Source organism: Empidonax traillii, unplaced genomic scaffold (assembly GCF_003031625.1).
Source record: "Empidonax traillii isolate 1590-97213 ecotype Southwest subspecies unplaced genomic scaffold, ASM303162v1 scaffold182:size1009393, whole genome shotgun sequence".
Lineage (NCBI taxonomy): Eukaryota > Metazoa > Chordata > Aves > Passeriformes > Tyrannidae > Empidonax > Empidonax traillii.
The window spans coordinates 603,572-629,787 of NW_020955375.1; the positions used below are offsets into that span (position 1 = coordinate 603,572).

General features: G+C 46.7%; 2 protein-coding genes across 2 annotated transcripts in view; both read left to right on the forward strand.

Annotated features, from left to right (window-relative positions):
• Window positions 1-2,048: 2,048 nt before the first annotated feature.
• GPX1 (glutathione peroxidase 1) lies at window positions 2,049-3,058 on the forward strand. Its single transcript, XM_027886258.1, has 2 exons — window positions 2,049-2,333; window positions 2,446-3,058. Exons 1-2 carry the CDS (start codon window positions 2,079-2,081, stop codon window positions 2,794-2,796), a joined length of 606 nt encoding a protein of 201 aa, XP_027742059.1. The 5' UTR covers window positions 2,049-2,078; the 3' UTR covers window positions 2,797-3,058.
• Window positions 3,059-7,350: 4,292 nt separating this feature from the next.
• USP4 (ubiquitin specific peptidase 4) overlaps window positions 7,351-26,216 on the forward strand; it is a 31,509-nt gene continuing 12,643 nt past the window's right edge. The window contains exons 1-14 of the mRNA XM_027886218.1: window positions 7,351-7,389; window positions 7,464-7,810; window positions 7,965-8,122; window positions 8,358-8,488; window positions 10,561-10,687; window positions 11,796-11,941; window positions 12,142-12,203; window positions 18,555-18,698; window positions 19,319-19,436; window positions 20,024-20,197; window positions 20,847-21,005; window positions 21,727-21,951; window positions 22,744-22,827; window positions 23,551-23,645. Of these exons, the coding sequence (XP_027742019.1) occupies window positions 7,351-7,389; window positions 7,464-7,810; window positions 7,965-8,122; window positions 8,358-8,488; window positions 10,561-10,687; window positions 11,796-11,941; window positions 12,142-12,203; window positions 18,555-18,698; window positions 19,319-19,436; window positions 20,024-20,197; window positions 20,847-21,005; window positions 21,727-21,951; window positions 22,744-22,827; window positions 23,551-23,645 (2,009 nt within the window). The remainder of the gene's footprint in view (window positions 7,390-7,463; window positions 7,811-7,964; window positions 8,123-8,357; window positions 8,489-10,560; window positions 10,688-11,795; window positions 11,942-12,141; window positions 12,204-18,554; window positions 18,699-19,318; window positions 19,437-20,023; window positions 20,198-20,846; window positions 21,006-21,726; window positions 21,952-22,743; window positions 22,828-23,550; window positions 23,646-26,216) is intronic.

Consider the following 26,216-nt stretch of genomic DNA (forward strand, 5'->3'; position numbering starts at 1 on the left):
TCACACACCTCAAAAGGTGTCCCTTGAGCCCATCTAGTCCCTCATGAGCTTCTGGCACTCCTCTGGGTCCACAGTTCAGTTGGCTCCACAGAATGTGTCCAGGCACATTGTCTGAGCCAACAAGGAAGTTCAACTCATTCAGTGTCGTTAGACCTCAGTCATCAAGGACGGGAAAGCCCTAACCTGCACTTCTCTGGACAGCGCAGGGCCCCAGCAGTAAACTCCCTGCTGCAGATGAACTCCCCAAGTCCAGACAGGACTGAAGGTGCCAGTCTGAGCAAGTGTCAAAAGTGGCAGCAGAGATGCCTCTGTGGCCCTGCCCTAGAATTGCCCAAAGGAAATTCCTCTTCTTCAGGAACCCTGGCTTGCTGTGCCCGGGGGGCGGGTGAGGGGGAGGTGAGGAGGAGTCTGTGCAGACTGTAACCGTCAATTTACTCAAGAAGTCATGTGCCTCTGCTCATCCATCAGCTCTAATCTCTCTCAGGACACTTGTCATGGCTCCTTGCTATCGCTGCTGCAACACACTGCTGGTCCCCAAAGATGCAAGACAATCGGGCAAGTCCCCAGAACGATCCACAACCAGGAAGTGGAACTATTCCAGTTCCCAGTCGTGGGGGCAGGTGCCAGAAGTGGCTCAAAGCAAAATCCCCAGACCCTGCGGTCACATGGGCACCCAGAGCAGAGATGAAGGGTTGTGTGCCCGTTAGTGACAGCTGGCATTTGTGACAAGTCCCCGCTCCCAAGCATGAAAGAGGCAGACAGCATGGGGGGGCCCTGAGTGCATCCCCCCGTGCGGGGCCCAGGCTGCCTTGGCTGGGGGCCAGGGCTGATAAGCAGCTGTCTGACCTTGGGCTGTTGTGAACGGAGCTCACTTGGCACAGATGCTGGCAGGAGCCTCAGCAGGGGCTCCCTGCTTCCCCCTGGGAGCTGCGCTGGAGCTGAGGCCCTGGCTCTTTGTCCCTGCCAAGCTGCGCTTCCCCACAGGGTCCAACCCATGGACACAGCCTTGAGGCCTGGCCCCGAACCTGCCTCTTCATGGGGTGCTCTGGAGAAGGGCGGTGATTCACAAAGACCCGTGGAGGAGGGGATGGGCCACATTTCCCATTGTGGGCACAGCCGAGTTCACTTAGGGATGCCTTGAATCCATGGGAAAGAAGAACAGTCGCTCCTGTGTGACTTACAGGAGCAGTAAGGCAAGAATTGGACAGGGATAGGGAAAAGCAACCCCTGGAGTTAGAGAGGGAACCTCCTCCTCTTAATCCAGTGAGGATATAGCAAGCTGTAGCCCTGTATGTAGGCTTCACCAGCCTCAAAGAGGTGGAAAAACTATAGAAGGATACCAGAAGGGAATTTATGGACCCTCTTGGACACAAACTGAAGGTGCTTCTCTCCCCCAAGCCATCTCAGTGGCAGCGGTATCCTCAGAGGATGCTGCAGCCCAGTTCTGTGCTGTGTCACCACAAAGGTTGGAGCTCCTGGAATCACAGAATCAACTAGGTTGGAAAAGGTCTCTGAAATGATCAAGTCCAACCTTTCACTTAACGCCACCTTGCTTCCTAGATCACGGCACTAAGTGCCACATCCAGTCTCCTCTTAAATACCTCCAGAGACGGTGAATCCACCACCTCCCTGGGCAGCCCATTCCAAAGTCTGATCACTCTCCCTTGACCACTTTTCGTTTTGCTGCTTTTCCACAGCGTTCCCGAGGATTTGCCACACTTCCCTGTGACATTTCGGCCTTTCAGAGCAGACATGCCCGGCCCGATTCTCCTTGGGACTCCTCCATCGGGCGGCGATGCCGCGGGCGGGTCAGTGCTCGGCAGGGCCGCGCCCGCGGCTCGGGGCGGTGTCCGAGGCGGGTCCCGGAGGCTCTGGGCGGTGGCGGAGGCGGGTCCCGGCGGTTCGGGGCAGTGTCAGAGGCGGGTCCCGGCGGTTCGGGGCAGTGTCAGAGGCGGGTCCCGGCGGTTCGGGGCGGTGTCCGAGGCGGGTCCCGGCGGTTCGGGGCGGTGTCCGAGGCGGGTCCCGGCGGTTCGGGGCAGGCGGAGCGCGGCGGCGGCGGCGGGAGCTCAGTGCGGGCCATGGCGGCGGCGGGCGCGGGCGGGCGAGCGGCGGGGCTGGCGGCGGGGCTGGCGGGGCTGGCGGCGCGGCCGCTCGGCGCGACGGAGCCGCTGTCGCTGGGCTCGCTGCGGGGGAAGGTGCTGCTGGTGGTGAACGTGGCGTCGCTCTGAGGCACGACCACCCGCGACTTCCTGCAGCTCAACGAGCTGCAGCAGCGCTACGGGCCCCGCGGGCTCCAGGTGCTCGGCTTCCCCTGCAACCAGTTCGGCCACCAGGTAGGGCGGGAGCGGGGCCGGGGAGCGGGGCCCGGGAGCGGGGCCGGGGAGCCGCGCACGCCATGCGGGCTCACGGGCTGTGCGCGGGGCGGGCTTGTTTTTGTTTCCCCAGGAAAATGGCACCAACGATGAGATCCTGCCCATGCTGGAGCACGTCCGTCCTGGCAACGGGTTCAAGCCCAATTTCATCATGTTCGAGAAGTGCGAGGTGAACGGGAAGGACGCGCACCCGCTCTTCACGTTCCTGAAAGAGGCGCTGCCCTTCCCGCACGACGACCCCTCCTCGCTGATGACCAACCCGCAGTACATCATCTGGTCCCCGGTCTGCCGCAACGACATCGCCTGGAACTTCGAGAAGTTCCTCATCGGCCCCGACGGGGTGCCCTTCAAACGCTACAGCCGGCGTTTCGAAACCATCAAGATCCAGGACGACATCGAGTTGCTTCTGCAGAAGGTTCCCTAGAACGTCCTCTGCCCGTTCCCCTCACTCCCTGCTTCCCTTACTGTGCACCTGCTTGTTTTTCTCGCAGGGAGTTGCTGCTCTGGCGGAAATCCCAATGTCTCGTGCAGGTTTTGCTTATGATGGTGCATCTTCCAAATCCTTGAAGTGTACTTGATGTTTTCAAAAGTTGCACGGGAATGTTTGGGAAGCTGAGCTGGGGTAAGCAGCTGTGAATCTCAGTACCTTACTTTGATTCTCTGAATAAAAAAGTGTGTACTTTCTTCAAGGCTGTGGCTTGATAAATCTGGGTGAATGGTGGGTGCATGAGCTGTTCATCAGCCCACGTGGGTGCTCACAGACTCGGAGCACTCGAGTGTGGTAGCGCAGTCAGGGTGAGGGCAGTGTGATGGGCAGACAACCTTCATGAACTCTGCAAGCTGTGAATTGGAGTCTGCCCTGCATGTAACGAGCCTGGCAGAGCGGGAGGGTGGCACGGAACAAACAGACCTCACCAAACTGCTCACTGGACCTCCCTCAGGGCTTCCCTGCAGAGGGAACTTGCTGGCACATGGCCAGGCAGTGATTTTACACTGACAAGTTCCCGGCAGGGCTACCGGCAACAGGCTGCAACACGTTAATACCTGTTGAGGCAGGGAGATGAGTGATCCTGCAGCCTGGGCTGGCACAGGGCTGGGGTAAGGAGAGCCTGTTGGTCAAAGCACATCTCGTTATCTGCCCTCCATCAGTGGATGCCCAGGGGGCACACAGAACAGGAGCAGCATCTATGGTTGTTGCTGCACCTCCCCTTGTCCCAAAGCCACTGCCCCTCACTGCCTTAGCTGTCTCCTGGCTCTATCCCAGTTTGCACTGCTGGTAACCCAGCGTGGATCCCTACGTACTCAGTCCTATGTGAAGCCTGAATCAGCTCTGTGCATCCCCAACACCTTGCAGTGCAGGGAATCACAAAGAACCAGTTCTTTCCTGTTCCCAGTGCAATACCAGCCCATTCTCCCATGGAACTCTGCATTGCCTCGGAGTGTCCTTGTTGCCCTTTGGGCACGGGAATTGCATGTGACACTCCAAGTGCAGGTCTGTCAGGGTTCAGGAAATATTTTCTTTTTTTTACTCCTTCCCTAACACTTTTTTGATTCCTGCCAACCATGGAGCTGATAAGTATTTCATGGAGTTGCTACAACTGGACTTGATGATCTTGGAGGTATTTTCCAATCTTTGATAATTCTATGATTCAATAGTAATTCTGACATGTTGTCCCTGCACAGCAGTCCTGGTTCTATAGGCTGCTGCTGAACAGCTGGAATTAGGATTGGGTTTCCCTGGAAAACTGTGAGCCTGCACAAAATTTCACCTGCTATCCTTCTGCCCAGTGTCTCAGGTCCTTCTGCAGGGACATTTTCACTCTTTAAATGACTCTGTGAGCACATTTTCATTACAAGCTACTCCACAAGGCCTCGTAGCTCTGATTATAAACTTTGTGTGGGACTGAGGAGTTCTAACCCAGACTAGAAATTTGGGCTCTCAAGGGAAAGATGTAACACTTTCAAGCATCAGTTTTCATAACTAAAACACTTGAAATTTGAAGGTTTGGGGTTTTTTTCCCTGTTTGTAGCTTCTCACTTCACAGTTTCACTAGCTGCTTTGTTACTCTACCTATGTCCAAGGCTCCCTCAAGGATGAGGAGAGACTGGGGCAGATCCCCCATCTGGCACCACCCTGTACTCCTGAGTCATTGAGCTTTGAACTCAGATTGCACAATCCTCACCGGGCTATTTCTTAATCCCAGCGCAGCTTTGCAGAGAAAAACAGGATGTTTTCAGCAGCTATTTCAGCTTTGGAGCAGATGATATATGGTTTAGGGGATTATTTTTTCAGTTAAGTCTACTTCCCCCATTAATACAGGATGTTGAAATATGTGGAGAGCTCAGGGGATCATGGGCAGCAGGAGCTCACGGCACTGAAAAATCTTTCTCAGTGTGAGCTGCGGCACTTCCTCAATCCTGGCTCACCAAGAGCCCTTTGAGTGGGGCCTCCTTTGCTCTGCCTGTTCCTCAACAGGCTCTGGCCAAGCCCCACTGCCACAGGGCACAGACCCCAACACCTGCTGCTGTTCCACCCTGCCAAAAAGGGCCTCTCGCCGACCCTGCCGGTCAGAAATGCACCTTACACTTGCTTATTCAGTGCTGATGGCCAAGGGATTTATTTACCTTCCGGCTACCAGGGCTGTGCAAGCAGAAAAACAAAGCAACAGCTCTAGAACAGATCCAGCCGTGCCAGCAGCAGCAGCACAGTGATGTGATGAAAAGCAGCCACGCTAGCAGGAAAATGAACCTTCCCAATGTAAGCACACTAGCAGGAACCCCACAGTGTGGATGAAAGCCACCCAGCCCTGATATTCCCTGTCATGTTTCACATTCCCTGGAGTAGCTGGCTCTGGGCTCCAGTGGGCTGTGGTGCAAAGGGCAGGGGCTGGAGCCCTCTGGCAGTGACAGGGGCAGTGGAGCACGACACCCACACAGGACCTCGCACCCAAACCTTGCTTGGTGTTGTGACCAGAGGGGATGAAGACGTTTCACTACAGGGAGCAGCTCTGTGCTGAGGGGAGATGTGAATAATCCCAGGCGATTCCACAGGGATTATAAACCAGCCCAGTTCTATTTCTGTAATTTCTGTAATTTCAGAGAGAAACAGACTGACTCAGAGGAAAACCTTAAAATAAACAATACTTTAGCACACTTGGGTGCTTCTGTGGCTTGAGGATGTTGTCCTTTCAACATCTCCCATCTATCACATCTATACTCCTACACTATTTTTTGCTCTTTCTACACTTTCATTGCAAGCAGCTAATCCCTCTGTTAGTGTTCACCTTGTTTTTCCATTCTTCTGCACATCAGAGTTCATATATTCTCTCCTTTCTAGAAAGTGTTTGCCCTCCACTCCTCTCCCCTCCAAATGATTCCCTCCCCGCTTTAGCTGCTGGTAGTTGTCACCAACTTCTTAAATCTTTAAACAAGGTCAGATATTTGAAGCTGTCAGGAGTGTTAACTAATTCCAAGGAAAATTATCCTTCTTGCCCTCATCTCTCTCTCCCAGATTCTCTAGTGTTCTGCCTACCAAACCCTGTCCCATCTCCTGAAATCCTGGATGGTGAAATGTTGTGTTCAGAAGTTCAATGCTGGAGTCTGAGGCCGTTCTTACTCACCCTGTTCAAGGTTCATTCAGCTATTTAGAATCCCTTTCTCCTCCTGCTGAGCTTTGTTGCTCCCAGTAACTTTTAAGACAGCTTTCAGACACTGTGTTTGATCGTTGCCATTGTAAGGCAGGTAGGAAACACCTGCTCCCAGCTGTGTGGCATTTGAGAGGGCTTTTCTCCTGTCAGTGCCACTCTTGCAGCCATCTGTTTGAGCTGCAGGCGAGAGCAGGAAGTCAAATGGCTGAAAGGAAAGTGCTTGAGGAGAACAGAGACACCCCTGTCCAGTGAAACTATAACAATGTAATTTCCTTGTTCTGAATCAGAACGGTCTGAGTGAAATCATTTAATTGTTTGCCACACTTTCTGCGAGGAGCAGGTAATTCACAGCAGAGTGAGGTCAGCCATGTAAGCAGTATCTCAGAATAGCTGACTCATTTTAAAAACACACCCAGCCTTGCCATAACAGGGTGTGTTAGAGCCCAGAGGGGCCCTACCCTCTGAGGAAAACTGGAATAAGTAACACTCAACACTTACTGGAAGGAGAAAATGGTCTTCTTAGTGTTAAGTAAACTGACTTGCCCTACTCTCAGAAAGATAAGAGCCCTTTATCGTGTTCCCCCACGGCTGAAGCACTGCCCAGCTTGCTGGCAGGAAGCAGAACACCTGCCCATGGTGCTGCCGGAACTCCCAGGGCACAGGCACAGCCCCAGCACATCCCCCCTGCCTCTTTTTTTTTTTTTTTTTTCCCATTAGGTGAATGGATTTCTTTGTGGTATCAGTTTAAGGGACATTTCAAAGTCTGAATCGTCATTCCCAATTCTCCCGCTTCTCAAGGACAGGCTCCCTGAACAGCACAGGATGAGCTACTTGAGGGTCAAATGCCTGAAGTTTTCTCCTGATACACTTTCAAAATCTCTGAGCTCTCCCCAGCCGGTTACTCAGACCCGTTCTCCTGTTTACTACCGTAACAATTTGAAGCCCCTTTCCCTAACCCATGCCCTGACAGGGTGTTCCCTGACGGATGAGGGAAAGTGGAGCATCTCAAACTGAAACCACAGTCCAACCAAAGCGTTTCTGCCAGCTGCTTTGGCAGACGCCACCCCGGGAGAGAGAAAAATAAAGGATTTATGAAGAACCATGTTTAGTCTTCAAAGCCTGTAGAAAACACTGAGCCATAGCTCAGGGAGAAGAAGATTCTTGGTGAGAAAGTGAAGCACAGGGCGTCTGGAGACCAGAGCAGAGGGGCTGGCAGCAAGTCTGGCGACTGAAGGTGAAACAAAGAATTCACTCAACAGCGAGACTGGCAAGTTTCTCAGGCAAACTAAGCAAAAGTATTTAACAGCGATAACAGCCCCTTTCACGAGTTGATGCTGCCGAAGAGACAAAAGGGAACAGAGTGCTGGCAGGTGTGTCTTTATTTGAAACACTTAAAGAGGCTGCCCCGGGGACGAGACCCGTGCCCTGGGGGTGAGTCCCGCAGCGCTCCCGGCCCGGAGAGGACCCTCATGGCGGGAGCACCCCCGCCCTCAGCGAGCCCCTCCCGGTACCGCCCCAACATGGCGGCCGCCGCCACGGCGCGCGCGGCCCCGCCCACCTCTCGTCACGGGGCGCGCGCGCGCGCGCGCGAGGCGGGGCCCGTCCCTCCCCTCTCCCCGCGCTCGTGCCCGCGCGAACGCGCGCGCGCTCCGACCTCCGCCCGCGCCGGGTCTCGCGCACGGACATGGCGGCGGCCGCGGGCGGCGCGGAGCGGGCCCGGCCGGACCCGGCGGCGCAGCGGGCGGAGCTGGGGCCGCTCCTGGCCACGGCCCTCCGGCCCGGGGAGTCCTGGTAAGCGCGGACGGGCCTCCCCTCCTCTCCCTCTCTCCCTCCCTCCCTGTCCCTATCCCCCGTCCCCGTCCCCCTCCCCTGCGGGCGGCGGGGCCTGCGGGCCCGGGCCGCGCCGCCGCTGATGGGCCGCGCCGGGCGGGGCCGTGCGTTGCAGGTACCTGGTGGAGAGCCGGTGGTTTAAGCAGTGGAAGAAGTATGTGGGCTTCGACAACTGGGAGATGTTCGGCGCGGGCGATCCCAGCCTGTTCCCGGGGCCCGTGGACAACGCGAGCCTCTTCCCGGGGCCCATCGACAACTCGGCCCTGTTCGACGGTGAGTGCTGGTGAGCGCAGCTCGCCCGGGGAACTTCCCCGCGCTGCTTTCGCTTTCGGAACCGGCTGTTCGGAGGGGGCACACGGCAGCACCGCCCTGTGCGTGCGGGACCGGCGGGGCTGTGCCTGCCCCGGCAGCTCTGCGGTTCCTCGGCACCCCATCAGTGCCTGTGTTGGTCTGGGGATGAAAAGGTGCTCTCTGATGCCGAGCGCTCTGCCCTATGTCTCCCTTTTAGATCCGGAAACTCAGAGTTTGAAAGAACACCTCATTGATGAGCTGGATTACGTGTTGGTGCCCACCGAAGCCTGGAACAAACTGGTAGCGTGGTATGGGTGCATAGACGGGCAGCAGCCTATTGTGAGGAAAGTAAGTACGGGTGAATCAAGTTCTCCTCGTCCTGGTTTCATTTTCTGTTCTCCCTCAAATGTAGACGGTTTGTTTTGTAGATGTCAGCTAAGACAGGATCCTCAGCAGCTCTTTGGAGATAATAACAAGGGGTCTTTTTGCCTTGTTGTCTGAATGAATGACCTGCCTGTATTGCAGTTAAATGCCTGAACGTTCAAGGGTTCTCAGTTGATGCATTATTTGGGGGTGAGAACCATGAACCTTGTTCTGGTCAACTTTTTACATTATGATTGTTTGGACTGGTGCAGTGCTTTTAAGTTGCATTGAATAGTTTGTGGTTTGTTGACAAATGCAGGTTGTTAGTCAAGCCCATAGATATTCCAGAACAGAATAAGGCATTTGAATAAATTGTCTTTTGGTACAGATGGCTTAAGGACTTCCTCTGGAGTTAAAGGTGATTCTTGTTTTCTCTTCCAAAATTCTGTGATTCAAAAATCTTGAGACATATTTGTGTTTTTGTCCTGGAAGTCTTACTTTTGTGTGACAAATGCAGTAATTTATGTGTTCCGAGTCTATAATCTGTTCCAGAAGGTGGAATTTGCAAGTTGTTTTCTTGGAAATCTGTCAGGCTCTTGTTTATGGGCAAAAGGGGTTTGTTTGTTTTATTTTAGTCTTGTGTTTTTGCAGAGACTGAATTGAGCAGTGCCAATCTGGGCGGTTCCTAAAGACTAATCTACGCCCAGTGAATATTACTGATACCATGTACAGAATTGCTATCTCTTACATATAAGTATCACTGGGTTACAATAAGAGTTGCTCCAAGGTGTGCAAGACCCAGGGAAGTGTGGCACCAGAAGGGAAGGGAGATCCCTGTCTTGCAGGGCTGCTCGTGCTGATCAGTGGTACTGGAATGTTGTCGATCAGTGTGGGCTGGAAATGGTATGTAAGGAGAAATTCTGACTTCAGAACCCCTGAATGAACCCAGGAGCAGCAGGTGACCCCGGGTTCACTCAGCTTTTGAGTAGAGAGAACTCCCATGTAAGCAAGAGGCAGGGAAGTGGGAAAGAATTACAGCACATAAGGGGGATGTGGTTTTAGAGAAACAGAGAACTTGAGGAATAGCAAGTCTGCACTGAGAGGGAGAATGGAAGTGTTACTGATCAGTGCCTCCCTCAGTGGGGATGCTTTCCTTCCTGAACTGGCTAATTGCTTTCACAAAGCCTGTCCTACTATTGCACACTCCCTTTTCTGAAAGATTTGGAAGTTAACAAGAGATTTGGGAGCTACTGGGGAAGCACTTGTGTGACAGGCTTAACTGTATGAGCTGCCTTTTTTTGAGGTATCAGATCCCACTTTCAACACTAATTACCGAGGGGTAGAGCTCAGACACAACATGGCAAGTTAAGAGTCAATTTTTAAAGTTTTGCTATGAGACTGTCTCTGTTAAATGTCAACCTGGTAACTGAAAGGTAGAAAGTATCCAGTCGTAGAGAAAACCTTTCTAAAAATACGCTGGAATATGGTGGGATGGGTAAATGTACCTATTGGAGTATTCTCTCAAATGCAGAATTGATTTGAAAATGACTCTGAAATAAAGCAATGTAATCAAAACTACTTCAAAAGCTTTTTTCTGTTCTTGCAAGGAGAGAGTAATGAGGCAGATTCTGTGTACCATGCAGAAAAACAATTGATGCTTTGTCTTGCTCTCCTCTAATAGAAAAGATTTTGCCCAAGTGTTGTTTCCTTCTCTGTGTAAACCTTAGCCAAAGGCTGGAGGCAAAAGATAATTTTTTTTCCAGAATGCTGTGTGTGATAAAATATTTTTCAAGGGTAATTAGCTGACACTATCAGTTCAGCTGTGATGAGGCACCTTGGGAACTCTGCACTGTGGAAGGAAAGCACCGGGATTTCCTGTGTTTTAAAAACAAAAGAACCCCCCCCCAAACAAGCTGACAGACGTGACTGAGGAGCAAGTCAATGTTCAGTTTATAGCTTGACTCTCAAGACTCCTAAAAGCTTGCACTGTTTAGAGCAGTGTACCCTAGAGGACTGCCCAGGATTTGAGCTCTGTGCTGCTGTGTTGGGTGCTGCAGGTGGTGGAGTACGGGCTGTTTGTGAAGCACTACAAGGTTGAAGTTTATCTGCTGGAGCTGAAGCTATGCGAGAGCAGCGACCCCGACAACGTCGTCAGCTGCCACTTCAGCAAAGCAGATACTGTGGGTAAGTGTTCCCTGGTAGATGAGGCAGCCTCAGAGAACAGCTTCAAGAGGTGATTTGTGCCCTCCAGAGCAAGAAGGATGTCGTTAAACTGGAGCAAGTCTAGTGAGTACCAACAAGACAGGGTTGGAACATGTGGCGTGTGAGAAGAGGCTGAGGGAGCTGCCTTTGGCCTGGAAAAGAGAAGGCTTTGGGGAAACCTCGCAGCACCTACGAGGAGGTTACTGAGAACTTGGAGTCAGGCTGTTTACTGAGTCTAACAGGCAATAGTTGTAAATTGAGACAGGACAGATTCCAACTGAATACAATAAAAACGTTTTCCGTGTTAGGACAGCAAGACATGAGCAGGGCTTGGAGGGGTGGGGATCTCTTGCAGGTGTTGAACACCTGATTGGATAAGCCCCAAGCAGCCTGGTCTGAATTCACTGTTGATCCCTGACTTTGGGTGGTTGGACTAGGAACCTCCTTGATTTCTTCCAGCCCCAGTGATTCTGTGTGCAGCACAGGGAATTGTGGTTGAGAGCTTATGGGCGCATGGCTTACTAATTCATGTCCTTAAACATCCATGTCGCTCCTGTAAAGCAGTTGATTCTCTGATTCTTCTGCAATTCCTTCTTCCTAGTGCGTGATTAGACATCTTCTTATTGGCTTTTTCTACACTTCTCTTGTCCTGAAGTTTGGTTTCTCTCTCTCATTACTATATTCTTCACGTGTGAAAGTTCTGAATGTCATCTGTCCTCTATGTCCATAAAGATGCTTTTTTTTCCAGTTTGGCTTGATGGGAGTAACTGAAAACACTCTCTTGGGCCTGTGTTGTCAAATGGTGACTGTTTTGTGGAAGTTGTCCTTGGGACAGAAAGTTCTCAGTGTGTTCTGCACTTTGTTGATTTGAAGGCTCGACAGGCAAATACATGAAATAAACCAGAAGTTTTTCATTCTCTCAGACTAAATATTAGACAAGCTGTATGAACAGTTATAACTTCCATGATACATTTTCTACTCAAACGAACTTGAAGGATCAGTGATGTAGAATATCTGGTTTGCTTTTGTTATTTTTCAAAAGCACTTGTGTTTTAGGAATTTTGGTGGTTTTTTTTTTCGTCCTGAACAGCTACCATCGAGAAAGAAATGAGAAAACTATTTAATATCCCAGCTGAGAAGGAAACCAGGTTATGGAACAGGTATATGAGTAACACCTACGAGCAGCTCAGCAAGCTGGATAGCACAGTGCAAGATGCAGGGCTCTATCAGGGTCAGGTAAGGGGCATATCTTTTATCTCTTTTTTTCTTTTTTTTCTTTTCGGTCTCATATAGTGCTCTTGCTGCTATGTGTTTTTTTTTTTTTTTTAACTTGCTTTTGTGTGCTTTGAGCAAACATTGACAATGTGATTTGTTAATGCTTTTGCAAAATGTTTAACAGACTTGCAGTTACCTTTATTACCTGCACTCTCTTTCAGGTGGTTCTAATAGAAGTGAAAAATGAAGATGGCACGTGGCCTGGACAGCATTTCCTGGCAAAGTAAGCAAGCATGTTCTAAAGGCTTCTGCTGTGTTGTTCAGCTTGTTTGCTGGGCTTCAGTGACCACATGTTCTCTGTGAAAGCCTGTTATCACTGCCTGTTGTGGCTTGCTTTGCTTTGGTTATTTTGAAGCAGAGAAAATCTCAAACTGTTCTTCAGTGGTTTTCTGCTGCTGGTCCCTTGTCTTAGCAAGTGGCTGTGTTTGAAAGCCTGTTTCCAGTAGGTTGTGTGAGGATTAAATAGCTTAGGGTTTCTATAGTGCTTAGGAGACAAAAGTGCTATTTGCGTTGAACTGGTCTACTTAAAAATCTACCTCTGCAGACTGCCCAGGGAAACAAATAACCTTTCTTTTACTGGTGGAGGACAGAAAGGATCTTTGAGTGCATTTCCAGAGCTGCCAGTAGTGAATGCTCAGAGTTCTGGTGGTTCTCCCTTTTAAAGGGTATAGAAGTAGCTGACCCTGCCCCCAGAGGCAATTGTAGAAGGCTGTAAATATGACACAGATCCTCTTGCTGCTGTCTGATTTAGAGAAGAGATGGGTAGGAGGGGGGACTTGGTGAAATAATGTGTGTATAGATGGAATGATGTAGAAGGGAAGTTGCTTGGAATGGTAAGGACTGCTCATATCAAGTCCTAATGCAGCAAGTAGAACTCGGTGATTTTCCTGGTCTGATGGGCCTAATCAGTTCCCATCCTGGGAGCCATCAGACTTGATGCTGGTAAAGAAAATGCTTTTCTGTACAGTACTGTTAACTTACAGAACTTGCTGCCAGGTGATCTCATTTGAGGGCAAGATACACTAGTGTTAAACTTGAATGGATCAGGTAGGCCAGTGAAACCTATTTTGAAACCATACTTTTGAGAAATCACACTGGGTAAATGAATCACTAGAATTCCCATGGGATTACAGTGAACCTTCTGTAGGAGTATCATGTGAAAAGCAACTAAACATTCATATCATATTCCTACTCAAGTACTGGTTGACAACATTAGAGAGACAGCTCTGCAAGACCAGATCATAACGTTTTGTTTCCACATGAAGCAAAGCTAAAAAGGAGCCCTGTGGCATTCCCAGGCTTCAGAATTGTCCTTTTTCATCAGCAAGTGTACTTTGTAAAGACTTTGATTTAATCTCTAGTGATAAGTAAATAAAAATGGTTGTTGGTATGCAGATTAATATTTTCCAATGGCATAAAAATAAACATTTGCTTGTTATAACATGCAACCTGTGCAATTGTTTGACTTGATGCTGATAATGGTGGCTGAAAGAATTGTACTAAGTCATACATACAGGATTATCTGCTCTTTTGTACTTGTGAATAATCCTATCTCAGGCAAATGTTTTGCTTCAATGTTCTGTTTCTCATCTGGAGAAAATACTGTTTAGTCAACACCATGGAGACCTTCAATATTTGTTCTTTCTTTGAGCTGCATCACTTTAATGCTAGAAGCTTATGAGAGAGTTTGCCCCAAATTGAGAGTTTTGATAACACAAACCAAACAGGGTGTTGGTAGAGAAATGATGCACCTGCATCACTGCCTGTGTGCCTAAAGAGGGTCTGGACAGCTGGGAATTCATGTCAGTCACTGCTCACAGAACTTGTGTGCAAAGTGACTGTGGGGTGGGTGGGTTCCAGGTAGAGAGGATTTTTCAACAGCATTTACTGCTTGTCAGAGGCACAGGCCCCTACCAGGGGAAGTAGCTTTTCCACGTGTTTCCCCAGCCATCATTCTGGCTGACATTTTACAGGAAAAATGCTCTTAAACTCCACAGCAGTCCTTGGGTGGTACATTCAGCCTATGCTTGGCCACTCCTGTTCATTAGTTTGCTGCTCCCTAAAGAACAAAAATAATTTCTTCTTGTAGTTGGAAGCCACTTTCACTACTAAAGTGGGTTTCAGAAGACAGAATGGATTATACTTGTTCTGGGAATTTCAGAAGTGGAGGCATTCTTTGTTTCTGAAGGGAGATTATATCAATGACTGTTTAACTTAATACTCTTTGTTACTTACAAGATTCCCAGAATAAAGTTCCGAGCTAGCAGAGTTCCAGCTCAGCCTTAACACACAATTTTTTATCCTGGGTATCATTTTCTTATCAAAAGCAAACAAGAAATGATGTTAGAGCTATAAAAATAGCACCTTTTCCATCAGGAGTTACATTTGAAAACAGGAGTGAAGTTGTATTTAGCACCGGCCTTATAACTGCCTGCCTCCCTTTGCAATATTCAGCAGTAAAATACCTTTTGCTTCTTTGGTTGGAGCTAGAATTTTCCTGCTGTTTCCTCTTCCTGCTCTTCTGTTTGCTGGTGACCCTGTGTCCTGACACTGTGATTTTAGAGGATCCATTCAGCAGCTGGGCTAAATAGTATGTGTGCAGATCCTCACTCCCTGACTTTGAAGTGCTTGAGTTTGCAGCAGATGCCAGAGAGGAGGAGCATTAAATGTGTAACATGAGTTAAGGAGGCATTTGCATGTAGGAACTTCCTAAATGAAAATCTGTTATGGCTTCTGCTCTGCCAATTAAATGGAACTCCTAGTTTTTCTCGCTCTGACAAAAACCTTTTGTCACAGTAGTAGTATTTTATTATTGGTAGTTTAAAGGAGAAGGACTAATTCTACTGTGAGCTTTGAAGGTACCCTCAACTGAACTGAAACACTTTTTCTATCCCTCTCTTTCCTTTTACAGTATTTTTTTCCAAGCTGTTCAGCTTAGCAGTTTTTCTGCTTATCAACCATATGGCTTCAGTTTCTGTGCTAGATTAACCTGACCTTGTCCTCTTTATGCTGCAAGTGTCCAGATTTCTCCTCACTTGCCATTTGTGTGGGGTTTTGACATGCTTTGTAGCAAGATATAAACCAGCTGTCTTTACCTGCAGCCAGGGGCAACGTGCATCAGTGTTAGGAGATGAATTTGTGTACGTGGGGGTGAAGAACAGGAGCCCCCAATACATGTTGGGCTCTGTAGAAATGTGATTGTTCTGGTTCAGGCTCCTGAATGGGAGCTGCTGTAGCAGCCATGAGGGAAAAACAAACAACCTGAGTGTGCATCAGAAGGCTTTTTTGGTAACTGGCCCACCAATAAAACAGCGTGTGGAAAGGATTGTGTCCTGTGAGGTTGTCAGCAAATTTGGAAATTGGACTATGAGAGGTTTCAGAAGGAGCCAAGGGAATTGTTGAAGAATTAGCAAAGATGTTTTATGCTTGGTAGTTAAAGTATTATACTGGTGAGAAATTTAAAAGGTGATTATAACAGTTAAAAATTTCTATGGGATATGAGAAATGAAAATTGAAAAAAAACCTCTCCAGGCAGCAGATGGAGAAGAGCCAAACCCAGTGTCCAGGTGGTGAAGCCAGGTAGTTGTGCTGCACATGAAATGCACATTTCTTCTGACCGTAAGGGGTATTGATCATTGGGAGAGTTTATCTGTGCTCTGCTGGATTTGGCTGGTGCCGACCATTGTGAAACTGTGGTGAGAGTTTTTTTTCTGGAAGGTGTGTTTTAGCTCAGACAGGATTTAATTTGAGAGACCTAAATTGTGCTTAAGCAGGAGGACTGACTGAGCAGTTGTACCACGGAGTCTTGTCCTCCAACCTGTGAAGTTACTTTCTCAAGCCCTGAACTGTTGCATGGTTATATGGTTATATCACTGCAGTTTATTCCTGCATAGGTTTTGTTGATGAAATGTAAATGAATGTATTTATCCCTGTCAGAAATCTTGTGGTGGTCAAAGGGAAGCCACAGGAGTTTGACACCTTCTAGTCCAGTGTCTGTTGTGCATACAAAGAGCAAAGTAAGCAAACTGAGGGGAGGTTCAGTGTAACCCACTGAGCAGCTCAGTCTTCTGGAGGGTTCTAAGTCACAAACTTCAAAGAAGAAATAACAGTTGTCTCTTCCTTCAGAGCAAGGTTTGGGGTCTCCATTTGCATGGGAGCAGAAGTCACATCCTGTGAGAGGTGTCAGTGGAGAGGGCAGATGCTTTTGACCAGTCGAAGTCTTCCATGTTTCACAGAAACCCTTTTTGGGGCACTGGGGATAAACACTTGGCATCCAGGACTTGTGTTGTCACCTCTGTGTGAATGAGGCAGTCTTGTCTTCTTGAGAGCCTCCAGTACTGTGGGATCATTGACAGTGACTTCCCAGGCTTAAAATGAGAAGCTTTCAGAGAAAAATGTTTTTTTCTCAGCTAGTTTCTGTGCCCTTCACCTGGAATCATGACTCCCTTTGAGAGCACCTTGTGAAACAAGGGGGAGCAGCTGTGCTTGGTAGATCCTTCAGATATTATGGATAGATGAGTAACTTGTAAAATGTAAGAGGACTTAGAATTTTTTATCTTCCCAAGTGTATTTGATTTGGTTTTTTGTCTCCCTGCTTGGAAAGCTGTTGGCCTCTCTTCTGTTGTTTTACTGCTTATGTGAACCTTCACAATTTTCCAACAGGAATTCGCTTGAGATCCTTGATGTCTTTGTGGGTAGACCTTCCCCCACTCTGTGACTTGTCTCTTAGCTTTGCTTTCTCATCCCTTTTTTTATCCTCCCCCATATTTCTTAGCTTTTTTGTGTGCATGTGGGATACTATTGAAGTGCTTGTGACTGTTCAGTTGCCATGTGACTCTTGATTATGCACTGTCTCTGTGCTTCTACTTGAAATGTTGAAATCCCTTAAGAGCTTGTCCTCCTTTTCTCCCTAATAGATTTTCTGCATATTATTTTCTGAGCATCTTTCTCTGTTCTCTCACTGGGATCAAACGTGTCAAGCAGAGATGCCGGGTTTTCAAGTCTAGCATTTTCTAGATTGTCCTTCTTTGCTTCTAGATAATTTACTCCTTCAAACTTTAAAAATGTGTTCTGAATGGATTTACATGCTGTTGTCACCTAAATGAGTTTATTCTTGACCCTTGAAACTCATGCATGTGCAGCATGAGTCTGATAATTGTTGTTTTGTCCAGACCCCTTTTCTATCACTGATCTTATTTTTGTGTCCAGATAATCTTGAGAAGTCCCACTTCCAACATACAATGACAGAAAGGCGTTTATTGTCCCTTATCTTAGTTATTTTGGTGGATCTCACTCTTCTAGGGTACTTTCCAGTATTTCCGGTTTTGATGGTGTTTGGGGTTGGTGTTTTCATTTGGAGGATCCTGTTGTGACTTGTTTACTTCTGTGTTTGTTTTGCTGGCATTTAGTGCTGTTGTATTTCCAAACTGTTAAGGCTGTCCAGCTGTTCTGCCTTGTCATGGCCATTATGGCTTGTTCCTTGTCACAGTTTTTGCCCCACAGAGGTTTTCCAACATAGTTCTTTTAGTACCATCTGAGCTATGAATATACATTTTTAGTTGGCATCATTTGAGAGTGAGGGCCACATTAAAAAAAAAGTGGACAAGCCCAAGCTTGAGGGCCCTGTCCTCTCTCTGCTGGCACTCTGCTCTGCACTGGGGTAGTAGCCACTGCTGAGTGGCTGTTGGTGTCCTGCACCTTTTTGCTTTTGGTTTTACTTGTTTATTTGTGCAAAGATGGAGAGAATAGACCATTTCCCAGTCAGCTCTTGCTGTAGAGACATTATTTAGTGTCAAAATAATTTATTTAAGCTTATCAGTATATTACTTTCTTGTGGTTTTGCTTTTTTATGGAGCTGTCTATGGCAGGACACTGTTGAACTTTGGTGCCTTCCTGGTCTTGTGTTCTGGTTCTTTTCTGGGGCCAGGAGACTAGTAATGTGGGATTCACAACCAGATAGACCTGAGATCTATGACCTTTTTTAATCTGCTTCAATATCTCCAGTCTCAAAATGCTGAGGGTTGCTGTGCATGCTGCATGTACATAATGATGTGTCTTGTCTGCAATGGGGAGTTGTACAACAATGTAGTTAAATCAACCAGGCTCAGGAACAAACTGCTTTGTGCCCACCCTGGTGATCTTTTATCTGATTAACATTCTGTTTGAATGGGTGTTCTGGGTGTCAGGTAGGCAAGGACTGACCTGGTCACTTTTTAATGCAGGTTGAATGTGTTTTGGTGTTAAGATTGAGGGTTTTTGCTTGCTTGTTCCAAGGTGATTTGCTCCTAAACTTAAAGCTTACTTCCCTCTCACTCACACCATCTGAATTGCTACTTATTTCTGTCTGGGACCCAGATTTTGCTTTAAGCAAGAATTGTTGCTCCTGCTTCTGATACTTTTTCCCGATGTTTCTGTTCCAGGCAAGTGTTTGGAAGTGTGGTTGAACAATCAAAGCAGTAAATTCTGCGTGGGGTAAATAATTGTAGCATGGCGAGTCCTTGGACTTTTGTGGGAGGTGGGGTTGGGGATAAAAAAAATAGTAGCACTGTTTCTACTTCTTTTTCCTTTCTCCCAGATCAAGCACTGCAACTAGCAGAAACTTTACTACCTCTTCAAAATCATCATCAAGTTCTTATTCCTCAGTGTCTGCCACTTCTGTCATTACTAACGGTGATAGCAGTAACTCCTATGGACTGAACAGCTCCCACCTGGGCAGGGGGTAAGAGCAGGAATGTTCTTTTTGTTTCTCCCTCCTTCGTGTGAATAATCCCTTGCATCCTTGCCAGCACAGGAAAGGAGTGTGATGGTGCCCTATGAGGAGTTCTGCCACTCTTGTGTACCTGTTTATCAGACTTTGCCCTTGGAAACCACTGCCTTCTGCTCTTCCTTGCTCACTTGCAAAAGTTCCAGAGCTTACTAACTGCCAAAGCATTGCCTGGTTTTGAGGGGACTGGGGGTATGAGGGAAGGGATTATATTCTTTTCTCCATCTGCCATTGTGGTAGAAGCCTTTCCAGGTACAGATCAGAATTTTCTTGTTCTTTCTGTACTGTATAGACTCTTGCTGCATTAGGGTAGTGTGCTGTGTACTTAGAGGAAATTAATGTGTTATGAGACATAAATTAATAATAGACTGTGTGAGGATTAATGTTTTCAGTATTAGCACTTACACTTCATATTCTTGGTATTCAGTATTAACCACTGTGAAGCAGCAGAAACACATAGTCTGGTTAAACAATTTCATTTAACAGTTTTTTGACTTGTGTTTGCTGTGACTTTTAAGTAGTGTTGAGACTTGATAAACTCATTGTGGAGTTCACTGTGTGGTCTTCTTTTCCAGAGGTTCTGGATTTGTCTGTAACTCTTACAACTGCAGGGACAGTGCTTCCCTGTCACAGCCTGGACTTTGTGGACTCAGTAACCTTGGAAACACCTGCTTCATGAATTCTGCATTACAGGTGAGAATTAGAAAGAGCCCTCCTAAGAATCAAATAAAGGATCATAGAGATTGTGGATTAAAATCAGTGAAAACAAAAGGATGTTTTAATGTGATTCAGTGAGGAGACTACACCTCTCAAAACTCATAAAATCCAAAAAACCCAGACCAAAAAAAATCAGTTCATATTGAGTTTGGCTTATGTGGAGCACACCAGTACTGTAAAACATTACAGTACCAGGGGCTGGATCTGAGATATGTGGCTTCTGAACAGGCTGTGGGGGACGCACTGGAAGGTGCCCAGCTGTAACATGAGGTCCCAGTGCTGTGCTCTGCCAAAAATGGGCTGACATGGAGGATGTTCTGGCACGTGTGGGCTGCAAAAGCGACATGAGCAGGTCACTGCTTGCAGTTCCAGGTCCGTGTTTGAAGATTCTTGGAAAATTAAGAAAATGCTTTTTTTTTTTTACTAAACATGTTCTCAAATTAGGTCTCACCAGTTTTGTTAACTTGGTACACGTTCTGACGTGAAATTTGGATTTGTTTTTTCATCGTCACACAGATTTATTGCCCTGTGCAATAAGTTCATTTCCTTAATGCTTTTTTCAGTGTCTGAGCAATACTCCTCCTCTGACTGATTATTTCCTGGAAGATAAATATGAAGCTGAGATAAATCAGAACAACCCACTGGGGATGAGGGGGGAGATTGCAGAAGCCTACGCGGAGCTCATTAAACAGATGTGGTCTGGGAGACAGTCCCACGTGGCCCCACGGATGTTTAAAGTAAGTGTGTCGTGTTCTTGGAGCACAGCTCTGAGATAGGAGGAACAGTGGAAGCTGATGTGCCTGCCACACATTTTGTTGTTATGAAAGCAGTAAGGACAGAATAGCTTCAGTGTTGTTTCATGTTCTGTATAAATGCTTTCTAGGGTACGGGCAGGAACTTGCCAGCGAGTAGTGTCATTCCTCAGGGTTGGTTACTGCTTTTGGTGTTAATTAGTAAATGACCTCCAAGCCTGAGAGCTGTTTACAGGTGAATCAGAATGATCTTTGCAATAAAACTGGGACAGGTCATGTGAATTGCCAGCTGTGAGCTTTGATCAGTGAGAAGAGATGTGCAAGATACAAATCTGAAAAAATGAAATTATGAAGTGGAGGGCAAAATGCATCCCCAGAGTCTATGACATTATTACTCGGTGCGATGTTCTCATTGCTTTAGTGTGAAGAGCTGCTTTCAGCTGAAATACTGAAAGTAGAAGGGAAAATTGTTCTGGCACCCTTTAGTGTGCTAGCATCCGGTTCCCTGTGGCCTCCTGCCCACACAAGGTAGTGGAGAGTTGGGCTTTGCAAAAGCCAGGACCTGAGTGGGTTTATTCCTGCCTTTTGCTCACGGGTAGTGCTCACCCCCCTCACTTTTGCCTTTATGTTTCAGACACAGGTTGGCCGATTTGCTCCTCAGTTTTCGGGATACCAGCAGCAAGATTCCCAGGAGCTCTTGGCTTTTCTTCTAGATGGCTTGCATGAGGATTTGAACAGAGTGAAGAAAAAGCCCTACTTGGAGCTGAAGGATGCCAATGGCAGACCTGATTCGGTACGGGGCCCTTTCCTTGAGCATGGGGCAGGTGGTGCTTCCCAGGGTGTTTAGTTGGGTTCTGGGACACTTCCTGGCCTTGCTTCTCACAGGCCACACAAACATCCTCCCCACAGAGCGGTGTACCTGGCATGGGAGAACCCTGTCATGCTTTGTGGCACTCTACCTAAATGGAGAAAAGTAATTCTCTTATGAGGTTTTCCTTATAGAGACCCAAAAGTTTTTTTTTTCTTCCTACCTTTTCCTGTCCTGTTTCCCAGTCAGCACTGATACGTGAGCCCCTTGCAGACACTTTGTTCCCCTGAAGTTGGCAAACACTCAGCTGACATGAAATTAGACACATAATAGTGAAATATCTTTCCCTCAGTGAACTCACACTCTCCTGATCAGGCTTTTATGGCTTGTCACAGTCACGCAGCTGCAGCATACTGACAACTGCAGAGTCTAGAGTAAGTGTGTTGGGTGAAAATACAACAGCCATTGTGTATTTTTTTGTATAATACAGTGCATGTGGCAACACCACAAGAAGCAGTATATTTCATCTTTTTTCTCTTCAAGAAATCCCAGTATGCTATGCTGGACATACTGGTAGACCCCCACTCCTGTGTAATTTGCCCATCAGTATCAATTTTCTGAGTTTTCTTTGACCCCAGTGCTCACTATGTTATAAAAGTCTTTGAAAGAAATAACTTGTAATAATTTGTTATTTCTCTTTTTATAGGAGGTGGCAAAAGAGGCCTGGGAGAATCACAGGCTGAGGAACGATTCTATCATTGTGGATATTTTTCATGGTCTTTTCAAGTCTACCCTTGTTTGTCCCAAATGCTCCAAAGTTTCTGTGACCTTTGATCCCTTCTGTTACTTAACCCTCCCACTGCCCTTGAAGAGGGATCGTCTCATGGAAGTTACCCTGGTATATGCAGACCCACAGCGTAGACCTGTCCAGGTGAGCCTTGTTGAAAACACAGATTTCTTTAAGTCATCCTAGCCCTTCTCTTAAGTTTCAGAGTTGGCAGGGCCAGGAGTTGGACTCGATGATCCTGCTGGATCTCTTCCAACTCGGCATATTCTATATTCTAAATGGGTAAGGCCTCTGAATTTCAAACAGAAATGAAAACCAATCCCTCTTGGGGGTAAAAAAAAAAAAAAAAACAACAAAACCTTTTTGTTTTTAAAACCTTTTTAATGGACTGATTTTAAATTTCCTCCGCCTTTTATTTTCAAATGGGCCCACTAAAATAGTTTTGTGCTTGCCCTATGTGTCAGACAAGAACAATATCTGGGGGGCCCAAGCAGAGTGACTGGATGCCCTGATGTAGCTTTAGAAGAACTGATGGGCAATATTTCCATGTCTTTCAAGACTTTTGACTTGACCTCCAACAGCAGTGAAGGGAATGGTTCTAAGATTTTTTTATCACATACAGAAAAAGCAGTTTTATGTTCTGAGGAAGCTGCTGTGTCTGGTGATTATTTTTTTGCCTGGGTTTTACTACTGCTGAGCCTGATGACAGCAGAAGGCCAACTGTTCAAGCCTTTCATTCCCTCCAAATCCCTGCTTTATAAGGTAGAGCTGAGATCCAAAAGATCTTGAAGTGTGTAGCTGTGACCTTAACTTGAGCTGAACTCCTATAAATTAAAGATTTAAGAGTTTTAAAGGTTTCATTTCCGTTTTCTTGCTCCCTGCCTTGCCTGGGTTTGTTTTGCCTGGTGTAAAGCGTGATGTTGTCTTTGTTTCTAGTACCGGATTGTGGTGCCGATGATGGGGGCCATCTCGGATCTGTGTGAATCCCTTTCCAAACTCTCTGGTGTTCCTGCAGAAAATGTAAGGATAAATGCAGACGGTAATTCTGATAAATGTTTGTTCTTGAAGCAGTTCAGTGGCTCAGCTTTTAAAGATGGGTGATAAGCTGAACTTTAAGGAGTAGTGGCAAAACCCTAACAAGTTAAAATGCTGTTCTTTGATTTTAAAATGAAAAAGATTCATGAAACAATCTGTGTTTATCCTGATAGTTCTAGTGCAGTAGAGAGGTTTAAGAGAAGGGACAGAAAGGTAGCCCTCAGCCCCAACACTTCTGATAGTATAGTTTCTTAGTACCAAAAGGTGTTCAGTGTCTGTTTTGGATTCAACTCTTCTTGGATGTCCTTGTAATAATGAAGGGATCAGGTGAACTTTTCCAGAGGGAATTTAATTGGTGGGGTATTTTTAGGATGCCAGTGCAGCACTTCGATTTATTTCAGTTAATTACGCATGTGAGTGATCCTGATCCATGCCTGAATTCCTAGCCTGGTGCCACTTTGATGGTTTGATCTGTGCTGCTGTTTCCACCAGCCTGACTTGGAGTTGCATCCCCTCAGTACCTGTGTAAAATCATCTTGTTAATTGCTTTGTTTTTCTGATCAATCTTAACAAATACAACTGATGTTGGGGCACTGAAAATTCAAATAGAGAACTGGAATAAACTGTTGCTTGAGTTTAAAGGTAGTTTGCCTAAATTTATGTAAGCTTTTACTATAATCTCTTTGCAAATATCACTTGCTGTTCTAGATGGTGGTGACAGATGTGTATAATCACCGGTTTCACAAAGTCTTCCAAATGGATGAAGGTTTAAATCATATCATGCCAAAAGACGACATCTTTGTGTGAGTAAAGTGGGAAGATACCACATGTGAAGAATACTGCAAAACATTTGCTTTTGTTTCAGGTTATAAAACCCAATTCCTGTCCTCCCCCATACCCTAAGTCTTCCTGTAGACCTTTTACTTGACTTAGAGTAGTGCAGCACTGCTCTTACCAGCAGATCAGCATGTGGAGTGTTTAGTAGGTATTTTTCTAATGCAGAGGAGGTCATGGCCATTGGGTAGTAATGAACTGCTAGTCTGGTGTGTGTTCTGCAGTTTAGAACATCCTACAAACCTCTTTCAGAGATGGTAATCTATGGATTGTAGTTATGCTCTCACTGGCATTTTTAGTCTAGCTCAAGCTTACTGTTCTTATATTCCAAATCAACCAAAAGCCTGGGAGCATGGAGTCTAAGCTGTTGTACTCTGCCTTTTCAAAATCCACCACAGCTGTAACAGCACCCACCTAACCGTGACTGGGGTTCTTTATAGGCTCTTGACTGGTGCTAAACACTGTTTGTTTCTTAAATGTGATTGTGAAGGACCTTAGGGAAGCTGAGGATTTGGTTCTGCTTGATGTTCTACCTGTGTGTGGTGAATGAGATATCTGCAGTCATCTCTGAAATCCAGTGAGGAGAGCAAAAGTTGTGTTCCTCTATTGCAGCTGAAAATTGAAAACTTCTGCGTGTTAAGTGCAAAGTGGACTTTGAGGCTCACAACTGAACCTGGGGCTGAAGGGTCAAATCCAGCCCTCCATCTCAGGTCCAGTCTTCCTCCCAGGAGAACATTCCAGTGTGGGACTGTAGCTTCCATGAAACTGTTGGGTCAGTGTGGAGATGTGCCCTGCCATCCTCTGGTGCACTGGGAGCCTTTCACTGGCTGGGATGCTGTGACATTCTGCTTGCTGCTCTCTTGTCATGCCCTCTGTCTGACCTCTTTGCTGAGATGCAATGTAGGAGTTTTTTTGGAAAATTCTTCTTATGTTGTTGTCGTCCTCAATTGCATCCAAAGGTGTGGCTGGTTAGGATGCCTGGGGAGGATGTTTGGCTTCTGTGAAATCTGCCTGGGAGGGAATTGTGAAGTGTCAGTGTTGTAAGTCTGTCTCCCAAGCCAGTAAAACACGGAAAAAACCAAGAAGCATAATATTACAATGGCAATTGCAAAACCTCCCTGCTTTCTTAGGGGCACAACATCATATCCCTGCACAGAAAACAAGTGTCTGAATCAGGTCTGCTCTGGGGTGTTGGGGGAGCATGGGCTGAACTGCAGCTCCAAGTGTGTTTTCCTTTGCAATTGGCACTTCCTTTTATGTGCAGGGCAACTGTAAATGAGGTGATGCTGTGAGTCATAGTGAATGACCTGACCCGAGTTAAAAATAGCCCTCCAAGGAAGAGGAGAGGTAGCAGGAGGAAGTTTTGAGGATCCTGTTTTTCCATGTACACCCTCCAAGATCTTTTCAGCACTGAGGGTCAAGAGAAAGCAGCCAGGCACCAGGGTAAGAATTAGGAAAAAGCTGCTCATAGGAAGTCCCTTTAATGGGTGTTTCTGCCAGGAAAAAAGATCTATAAAGAAATATTCCAACTACAGCTAAAACCCAGCATTCTTTTTTTGAAAGGAAGTCTTGTCTCAAAAACACGACAGAGAACACTTGTTCAGTCAGGAGCAAAGCTTCTTTAAAGGCAAAGGCAGAGTTACGTTCAGTGTGGACAATCTGCCTACCTTGTTTGGTTATAAAAGGTCTGCTGTTAGGTGTTCTAAGGTTTAATGAAATCATTCAAGAAATGGTACTAGCAGTGTGAAGGTTCTTGAATTCCCTTCAGTTTCCATCTGTTAAGGTCTTGTGTCTGCTGAAGTGGGTGTGAAAGGAGGGACTGACAGTGCATCGCTTTTGTGTTAAGATCGAACCAAAGTGGGATCGTTCGGGCTGGGGCTTCAGTTTGGGATTTCTGAGCGGCAGTTTTGAGTGATACTTGAGGGATTTTTGCCCTTTTACTTTAGAGATTTTTACCCTTTCGCTGTTGCTTGTAGAGCCTGAGGTGGGCAGGCTGTGACAGTGTGGTGGCACTGGGAGAAACTTTGAAAATTGTCCCTGAAAGGGCTTGGCTGTGTTAAGTTGTTAGTTCATTGTGCTCTTTCAAACTGACCACATGAAGGATATGCTGAAGGCTTATAACTTTTTTCAGGCTTTCTAAATCTTACTCTAAGATTCTTATGACTTGATGGCTGGCTCTGTATTGCCTATATAGTCCACAGAACGTTCAGCTCAGAAAAAATCCTCTCCTGCTGACTGGTGCTGTAGCTGTGGGGTGGACCACTGGCTACACTGAGTAATGTATCTCTCTCCTGTTCCTGAAAGAAAGCTGTCTTTGTATCGATTAATGAAGGGGAACAGATGCCTTTTATTAGAAAGTACAACTGCAGAAGGTTTTACAGTGACAGTATTTTTACCCCAAATTCACAATTAAAATAAATAACCTTAAAAAGATCCAATAAATCACTCTAACCCGTCAAACATTTGTTTGCACTAACTGGACATTGCCACAAAATAAACTTCTAAAAATGCTTTCCAAAGTGTTGGAATGAGAAGACAGC